At 39.5% G+C, this 10,219-nt stretch overlaps 1 protein-coding gene across 4 annotated transcripts in view; it reads right to left on the bottom strand.

Annotated features, from left to right (window-relative positions):
• Positions 1-5,877: 5,877 nt before the first annotated feature.
• The window catches only part of CNTNAP4 (contactin associated protein family member 4), a 264,146-nt gene continuing 259,804 nt past the window's right edge, over positions 5,878-10,219 (bottom strand). For 3 of the 4 annotated variants that reach the window (XM_067717889.1, XM_067717890.1, XM_067717891.1), the window contains one exon: positions 5,878-8,255. In XM_067717889.1, the coding sequence (XP_067573990.1) occupies positions 8,062-8,255 (194 nt within the window). In that variant the 3' untranslated portion in view covers positions 5,878-8,061. The remainder of the gene's footprint in view (positions 8,256-10,219) is intronic. The other variant, XR_010938853.1, reaches the window with a different exon arrangement.

Here is a 10,219-nt window from a genome sequence, read left to right as displayed (position 1 = left end):
CATGTGTGTAACTATAATTTTTTTAGCAATTTAGTAGCAATTTTGTTTGTACAATATTATAACTCAGAAAATATTTCCCTTCAAATTAAGGATTATAAGAATAGACTGACTCTATGTTTACATGATGCTTTATAGCTTAAATTCTATAGCTAAGCTTCAATTTCATGACAGAAGCCGACAGAAAAGTAGAAATTGCTCAAACAAAATTTTAGAGGCATTTATCACCGTATTGATTTCATACATCACGAAATTTCAAACATGATAAGGTCGAAGTGCACTAAATTCCGCTAAGAAAGTCGACAGGAAATATGAGAGATTTTCTTTCTCTTATACAAATTACAGGTTGAAGAAGGATGTGTGGACATGTGACACCATTCAGAAGCTATCATCAGTATTGTCACCACTATAGTTCTTAAGAGTTGAAATTAGTTTGCTCAGTGTTTGTTTTAGTTTCTGATTTTTTTTTTTTGTATGATAAGATGTGGTGTTTTGTTATATTTGGTTTATTTTCCTTCATAGAACTACAATACTTTTCCAGAAAATGTCGTTCTACAATAATTTATTTGGTGTCATAGACTTCTACTAAGCAAAGTTTGTCAGATATCTTAAGCAAATGAAAAAAAATCACTGCAAAGAGTCTCTTACTCATCCTAGTCATTTGTAACCATCGTCTTTTAATATGTATTTTGGAAGAACAGGTCATTTGACTGCTCAATTAAAAAATTAATTTGTTCCTTAGGGAGGACGGGAGGGAGGCTCAGGAGGGAGGGGATATGGGGATATGTGTATACTTATAGCTGGTTCACTTTGTTGTATAACAGAAACTGACACAACATTGTAGAGCAATTATATGCCAATAAAGACATAAACAAAAAGAATAAAAACATGAAAAAAAATTAATTTTTTCCTGTTGAAAATATAGAGAAACACAAATTCATTCACAGAAATGTAATTTATCAGAAAGTTTCTCACACGAACAGCTTGGAAGCAGATATGTTAGTTCAATGGGCACGAAGCCATGTCTAGGATCAGCACATTGAAAAGGAACATTATTTTATTATGAGCAAACACAAATTAGTCTGGCATGACACAAGGAATTATAATAAGAACTGGTCTTGCTAGTTTGTGGCTTGATAAAATAGATATTACTAATTTAATGACTTTTCGAAACATAATGGCTAGAGCTCCTAAGAGGCATGTGAAGACAATGAGTAAGTCAAATTGTGAGAATTTCCAATCTTTTCTCAGGAGGAGAAGGAGGTTAGAGCCAAGGGAAGGATCCCAGAGTCCACTCCGGCTAGAGTCACTATTTGCATTGCATCCATACATGCAAAGTGAGACAAATTTATGCAAAGAAATGGACCAGACATTCTATACCTAACACAGGAAATATGGGGACAGACAGTGCTCTGGTCTCCCAAGCACTTTACACAGAGAAGCATAAAGGACACCTGAATATAGGTAGAAACCTAGAAAAGTTCAAACAAAAAGGATCTGGAGTAAAGGATATTTAGCTAGTTGGATGAAGAAAAATACAGTAAATGGGGGTGTGGTAGGCAAAACAGAAACAGACTCACAGATATAGAAAACAAACTAGTGGTTCCCAGTGCCGAGAGGGAAGGGGGTGGGTAGGCTTCAGTGGGTTCTAGAGGCAGCCTTTTCCACACTGGAGAATAGAACTGTGACCATACATTGGGTAACATAAAAGTCCTCTAGTTTTGAATGGGGCTCAGAGCAAGAAACGGTTTTACAGTGGGTCCAGACAGTAGACAAGTGGTCCTGCCTCTTGGACCATATAACTCTGTAGACCCTATGCTCTTCGTGGTATCATTGATGGAAGAAGATGCCATGCAGACTTCACCGGCAGTCACCAGTGGGAATAATACACTGCAGAACTTCAAGATTTGGAAGCAATGCCATATCATCTGCAGCAGAGAAATACCCAGATCTCTAAAAAAATCCCCTGGCATGCTACTGAGCCCTGCTAGAGATGAAAAGCCTCACACTGGGACATCAAGTGTGGTCAAAATTGTCCATAATGACCTGGGTTCTGTCAGAATCACCAAGTCACAGCGTTAGCAGGATGGCCAGCATAACTACAAAATGGTGCATCTGGGATCAAGCATTAGTAGGCACAAGCCGTCTGCACAGGCACTAGCCCGGACCCCCATGTTCTCCACTGATCTTCCCTGGCACGTTTCCCTGGGCTCACACTTAGGGTTGCATGAATGGTCCCTTATTACCAACTGCTGAAGAAGGTAAAACAGTGAACTTGGTGCATGGATGGGATGATTTACAATGTGGGTGAAGCTGCAATTGAAAGGTAGCACCGCTACAGAGTCCCAATCAGGACAGCATAGATAGACAGTGGCGAGGAGAGACCCACCCAATGAATAGAACTTTTGGATGGTGGCCCCAGTCACTCACTTGGTATGAAAGAAATGGCCCAAGGTTATAATATATATGGACTTACAGGCAGTAATTTGGTCAGTTTGTCAGGACCTAGGAGATTTGGAAGATCAGAGACAAGGAGGTCTGAGGTAGAAGCATGTGGATGGACCTATGGGTAGGTGGGCATGAATGTCAAGATCTTTGCCCACCAGAAAGCGTATGCTGCTGTGGAATACTCACTAACAACCAAGTAGACAGAAGGACTTAGCCAGTTGGTATCAACCACTCAATCACTGACCACTGAAGTGCTAGTACAATGGGTGTATGAGCAGAGTAGCCACGGAGGTAGGAATGGAAGCAATGCATCCTAAGCAGATTAGCTCCCATCCATCAGGACTGTTGTCACTACTACCACTCCTGAGTGTTCAAATGGTCAGCAGCAGAGACCCGCACTCATTCCCCACAAAGATTCCCCTCTACAAGGACACCAGTTTTGCGGCCAGCTGACTACATCAGATCTTTTCTACCCTGAAATGGACAGAGATTACCTTTGATTAGCATCATTACTTATTTCAGGTATGGGCTGCCTTTACTGTCTGCAAGGCATCAGCCAACACCACCTTTTGAGTGTCTATGAAGAGCTTCTGACGGTGTGATATGGAAGGACCAGCATATCCCACAGTATCTGATCGCTCTCACACACCCTTTGCTGTAACGCGGATCTTTAGCCAGTGCAGTGTCAACGTGGGAGGTCATGTCAGGGGGAACTGTCCTGATCGGTAATAATAGACAGAGCTGCTGTTACGCTATGGGGGCAGGAAGAATATGTTTGGCAGGTAGATACCCCTTTGACCAATTTAATGGTAAATGCAAAAGTACAGCAGCTGCAGCCTGGAAAGGTTATACTAGACAAGGGTTCCAACTCTTTGCAGAGTTGTCAGCTCGCGATATGGGAGTCTGGTATGGGTTGTAGAGGAGGGAGGGAATGAGTCCCAGCTCATTCTCCTGTTACAGTCTCCTGTTACAGCATGTAATTAAGAAACATGGAGATAGCTAAAAAGAGACAGCTAAAGGAGCTGAAGGTGATACGGCAGGGGATATGGCAATGGAGAGCTATTCTTCCTTGTAAGAGTTCTGGTATTGAATACTCTTTAAATTTTAATGAGACCCCCTGCAGGGGCAGGGTCTGTGGTCTGTTCTACCCTCTTTCCTGGTGTAAGTTTCCCCAGGGCAACAAGGCCCACCAGAGTCCTGAAGGAGCTGCTCCCAGAACTCACAGGAAGCAGGTGGGTCTGAGAAGCACAGGGTGGACCCTCAGGGATGGTACACTGTGCCACCCAGATCCCCCAGATGCGGAGGAGGTCTATCCTCCCTCTTCAGGAACTACCTAAGCTGAAGAGAGCTGTTTGTCCAAGTTCATGCCCTGGTCACCAAGCAGTCAATACCCAATGCCTGGATGATACAGGAGTAAAAATGCCCAGCCCTCTCACCCCAATTCACGGCATCTTTAATGGGCCACATCAACAGGGTTGGCTGAGTCTCTGTTGTGATTGTACCAACTTCTCCATCTGCCCCATTTTCCCCAACAGATGCTGATCTCTACAATATTCCCTAATAAATTTCCTTCACGATAATCTCTGTCTTAAGACTTTGCTTCCCAGGGAACCCAGCCTGTTACAGCATATAATTAAGAAACATGGAGGTAGCTAAAAAAAGACAGCTAAAGGAGCTGAAAGCGATACGGCAACAGAGCTGTTTCTCCTTGTAAGACTTCTTGTATTGAATACTATTTAAATTTTAAAATATATGCATGTATTTTTTAAATTTAACATTATAAATAGGGAAAAGAATAAAAAAATGGTTTCACCTGAGAAGCCATTATAATTGTGGGTCAGGCTGTTTTCCATCCCATTTTATTTGCATTTGCAAATCTTCAAAGCCAGGCTCCAGGGAAGCTATCGATACATCAAAAGTCCAAGTCTCTTACCACATTATATGCAAAATGTTCATATTCCCTTGCTCCTCACGTCGTATTCTTTCTCGTGCGCATGTGCTCACTCGCACACAATCCTAACACACAGTCGGCTGCTAAACTTTTTCTTCCCTGTTATCACTCTCCATCATCCCAACTTTGGAAAAGCAGAAGGCAAGCAGGACTTACTGAATGCATCTGTAAAACTGCCTTGTTTAGTTAGATTTGTCATTTAGTTGATACATGGATTGGAAAGTCAAACAATCAACTACACACTTTAATATGAGATGTGTCATCTTCTATCATGAGGAAAACATTTGAGGACTCAGTCAGATCTAACTCATATTGAGTATTTCACAAAGACGATATGTGTTTCGATTAAAATGATCTTTCCTAGAGTCAAGAACCATAAGCCTAATAAATATTTTTTTTTAAAGAAAAATCTGTCAACAGCCACGACCTACCAAATAACGGTTTATGTTCATTTAAAAAGGATATGGAAAAGATCTAGAACTATAGGTCATTCTGGACCAAAAGGATACCAAGATCCTTTCTACACCACTAAATAATTGTCAAAACTCCAGGTCTTAAAGGCACTAATGATCAGCAAAATGTGGAGTGAAAATGAAATTCTTGTCACAGCTTCGTCGCTTATTATATACGACTACATGTCCCCTTGGGAATATAACCTCACAGATAGGAGTCTCAGACCTTTCATCTGTAAAACTGAGCTGTTCACACTAATATATCAGTGACGGCCAGCTGCACGACGGACTCTGTCGCCAGGCTCTGTTATAGATGAAGGACAATACCATCTGATGAAAGGTAATTTGAACCCTTGACTTCTGTCTGGTTGCTTGTCTAGATAAAGCTTCTCCTTCTGGTTGCTGTCTTTAACTTACCGTCCGAAGAATTTATTAAATTTGCTTTAAAGAGCCACACTTGGGAAAGGATTTTAAAAAATGGAACTGTTTCCTAGAGTGGACGTGGTTTCTACAAAATTAAGACATCATTTTCCACGCGTGACCCTCATTTCATACGCCACCCTGACCCCACTTTATTTGCATATTGCACATCTGGATTTAATGAGATTTGGGACATGTTAATTACATATTGTTTTCATTTTTTTCACTTGAAATCACCAATAAAGAATTTTTAAACTTTTATATTACATCAGCGTGTGCTGTATTCTTACGTATAATCCTGTGCATCTATACGGGGCTCACTGTATAGACGAGCCAAGTTCTTGGCAGAAGTAAAAGGATATCACCCAATTTAAATATAAAATAACCTTTCAGCAAACAACTGCTAACAGTCAAATCATTGTTCTTTGGCAAAACTTAAAATCTATTTTAACTTCCTTTACTTGTTACAATCAGTAAACATCTTCCTATTTTTTCTTTCATTTCTGAGTCCAGTTAAAAGGAAAAATTATAAATGCAGCTTTTGTTAACAATTCACAATAATCACGGGGTGTACCAAAAGGTTCAAAAAAACCCACGAACACCAGTAAAGAAGGCATACATCTACGCATCTTTTTACTGTTTTGAGAAAAAAACATCCAGTATAATTCCCTCATTTTAAACTTTTATACAACATCTCAAAATATATTCTGCATTTTACTTCAAAAGTGCATTTTATTAAGAAAAAAGAAGGAACAGATTACAAATCAGGGAATGCAAGTCATGGCATATGATGTATCAGTGCGTTTTGATGCTATAACGTTGCAGTTCCTGGCCGGCAGACCACAGAGTACTGCGGGGCTTCACCATCTATAATCCTGTTTACATTCCAGCTCCCAACCAGGTTAAAGCTGCTACTAAATAACAAGAACACGTGTGAAAGATTCAGAGCTGTTACAGTGTTTGTATTCAGCTTTGCATTAAATGAAAACTACCATTTTCATGTTCAATCCTTTGGTAGCTGCCACAAGCCTTTCGGCAACAACAAAAGTGCCCTTTACCCATGTAGGTCCTTCACAGACTACTGTTAACTCACACCCTTGAGATTAGTCGGGCATTTACAGAGACATCAGAATGGGTATAGTGCTGTGAGAAAAGACAGGCAGGGTTTGTAAGGAGAGTCAAGGAGGAAAATAAAGAAGAATATGTTTAATTTACATATTTCCAAATTGTTCTGGTGTGGACGAACGAAGGAATCCAGTTTTTCTTTGGCAGACACCTGTAAAGTGTGAGTGTAAATTCCGAAGTGCCTCTGCTATACAATTGGCTTGTGGAATTCAAAGATAGCTACATGCAAGCATCTTGTTTACGTGGCCTCAAGGGTAATTATTGCAAGTTTCATAAAGTTACTGATAATTATTTGAACTTCTGTTAGGTATATATCTCCTAATCAAAATGAACTAGTTAGTAAGTTATATTGATTTTTGGTTCTTTTTGAGAAATACACCCCATCATCGTAAATGAGAAGTGACTAGAACGACAGACTTAGAATATGACATGTAATATGCCATCACCCCTTAGGAGGAGCATTCTTGAATAACTCTACTGGATTTGAAAAAAGGGGGCATGGTGCGGCTTATATTTCAAAAAGTACACCTGGATGTCAGTGCACAGCAAAATATATGCCTGAAGCGGGGGGAGATAGGGTTTAGAATGAAGAATGGAGCTCTACACTTCAAGTGTCTCTTTTTTCTAATACATAAGAAGATGCTCCATGGACTACAGTAAAGGGAGATCAAGGAAAAGTGGGTGATAAACTTTAGGAAAATAGAAATATAAACCTATAAAGAAAACTGACATAAGGTTTGGGGGAAAATATTCTCGGAAGTATATTTCATTTGAGATATTACAGTTGTAAATAAAAACAATTCTTTGAAGTGTTAAGAATTGTGTTTTTTATATCAACGAGTTTACGTGCCAACATTTCACACTCTTTGGGAAACTGGCATTACCCAGGGTCTTAACTACTGCTGATACCGAACCATGAGAGCAAGTTAAACAGAAAAGTGTTAAAGGCAAGACATCACATCCTGATGAGCAATGCACTTTGTAGGTCTTGTTACATATGAATTGCATGTTCAGAGCTGGAGCCTGACACTCAAAACCTAAAGTTTTCAAAATCATTGAGAAGAGTCAAATAGAAAAAGAGCAATACAAACAAACCAGTGACAACAAAACATATTTCAACACTACTGATAAATTGTATTGAATGCAATACAGAGAAAGGCAAAGGGGTTTATATACTTTTGGCCACTGAAGATGCAAACACCAGCCAAACAGGATCTTAGAAGCATTTCCAGGTCTATGAATAACACCATGGGGACACTAAAGCAAACACAGAATATGTTCTCAAATAAAGCAAGGTCATTATAGTCCAATTTTGACTTTCACCTCTCACACAACTTAGGTATCACTTATGGCTGAGAGGCCAGGGCTACACTTTTCACATTGAAAACCTGTAGCTCTCAAGTGGGTTAAACTTCTGTTTCAGATCATATCAGAACAGTTGGAAATTAATATCAATATCTAAAACTCCTTGTTATATAGAATGACCACTGTGGGAAGTATGTCACTGGATGAGGCCTCCTGGAGCTGTCTCGAGTCTGGACATGGCAACATGGCAGTGCTGCAAATCCATTGCCTGTGCATTCAATGTAAGAACTGTTTTTTGTCCCTTGAGAGCCCCTGGCTATTAAATCAGACTGCTGTAATTATAAGGTAAATCACTGCTGCCAATCAGAAGAAGTACTCTTTCTGATTTTCACGGACTGCATTTTGTGTATTAAGCTCACTTTTCAAAACAGCCTCAGCACTGTCTACATTCTCTGACCTTTTTGCCTCATTTCTTCTGTATAACCTTTTCTGCTGATAAATGCGGACAGCTATGGCAGTGATGCACAGCAAGATAAAGATCACAACAGCTATCAAACCTGGTGAGAGAAGAGAAAAGAAATACAAAATCAGAATTGTTGTCCATGCAGAAACTGTAGACTTCACTGTTCAAGAAGTCATCATAAAATTATTTTCTACTGAAATCAAGCATCTAATATATATAAATTGGAAATTTCAAATCAATATCAAAACCTTAGGTATTTCTGGATCAAGTGGTATAAAATATGTTGTTTACTTCTGAGTTCTATCAGTCTTGTAGGTTCCCCTTCATTTACTCTGAACGCATATTATATTGGATTCATTCAGTGCATTTATATGTACAATATGTTAATAACACAAGGTATTACCTACATGACTCTAAGACCATGGGGTCACTTCACATTAATACCCAGACAAGTTTTAATTATTTTGAAATTATAGAGTAATAGTAACATCAAAAAATAATCAAATGTGTTTTTAATACTTAAATATGTAAACATTTTTTATTATTTATTTTATTTTATTATCGTTATTATTTTTGGCTTCACCATGCGGCATGTGGGATCTTAGTTCCCGGACCGGGGATAACCCACGCCCCCTGCAGGGGAAGCATGGAGTCTTAACCACTGGACCTCCAGGGAAGTCTCTGTAAACATTTTTTAATTGAAGTACAGTTGATTTACAATGTTGTGTTAGCTTAAGGTGCACAGCACAATGATTCAGTTATACATATATACATATACATATGTATCTATTTTTTTCAGATTCTTTTCCCTTATAGGTTATTCCAAAATATTGAGTCTAGGTCCCTGGGTAAACAGTATGTCCTTGTTGTTTCTCTATTTTATATACAGTAGTGTGTATAGGTTGATCCCAATCTCCTAATTTATCTCCTTAAATGTAAACACTTTAATGAACTTGATTATCAATAATTTGTTATATTGTTAAATAAATAGCAGGAACAAGTTATGTATACGAATAATCTTGACTAATGAAATATATCGATACGAATACATAGAGTAATTATATCTATATGAGGAATATTGATTTTTTGAAACACCTGATTGTAAATAAAAAATTGGTGGTAAATAAAAAATTGGTGGTAAATAAAAAATACCACAACTGTTAGCGATGCCAAATGGTTACCAATCCTGGCATTACGTTAAGTCAGTCTTCTTCAAAGTGTGATCTATGAATCCCTGGTGGTTCCCGGGACACTGTGAGGGGTCCACAGGGTCAAAACTATTCATAATAACTCTAAGATGCCTTTTTCACTGTGTTGTAGTATCCACTGATAGGACAAAACAAGGTTAGGCCAACTTCTTGGTGCCTCGGCATGAATTAAGGCAAGGCCACCAAACCTTAAAAGTGGCCACTGAATTCACGAAGTAGAAAGCATTGCACTACCAGATTCATTTAAGAATGTCCTTGATGAAGCACTAAAAATTACACATTTTACCAAATCATGACCTCTGGCCATAAGTCCTTCTAACATTTTGTGTGATGACATGGGAAGTATTTGTAAAGTACTTCTACTGTAGCGTGAAGTATGATGGTTGTCTCCAGGAAGAATGCCAGCGTGAACATCTGAGTTGAGCTGTGAACTGAACTAGCTGCTTTTTCCTTTAAAGAACACTGTTTTTACTTGAAAGGATGACTGACAGATAAACTATGGTTGTTTTAACTGGGATATCTGGCAGACATTTTCTTTAAAATGAAGTAAATCTGTCACTTCAAGAAAAACAGGGCTTCCCTGGGGGCGCAGTGGCTAAGAATCTGCCCACCAATGCAGGGGACACGGGCTCAAGCCCTGGTCCGGGAAGATCCCACCTGCCGCAGAACAACTAAGCCCATGCGCCACAACTACTGAGCCTGTGTGCCACAGCTGTTGAGGCCCACGTGCCTGGAGCCCATGCTTCATGGGGGGGGCACCACAATGAGGGGGTCCCCGCACTGCAGTGGGGACTGGCCCCCGCTCGCGAGCCCACGCACAGCAACGAAGACCCGATGCAGCCAAAAATAA

Source organism: Pseudorca crassidens, chromosome 20 (genome assembly GCF_039906515.1).
Source record: "Pseudorca crassidens isolate mPseCra1 chromosome 20, mPseCra1.hap1, whole genome shotgun sequence".
Taxonomy (NCBI): domain Eukaryota; kingdom Metazoa; phylum Chordata; class Mammalia; order Artiodactyla; family Delphinidae; genus Pseudorca; species Pseudorca crassidens.
This window is presented reverse-complemented; position numbering and strand designations above follow the sequence as displayed.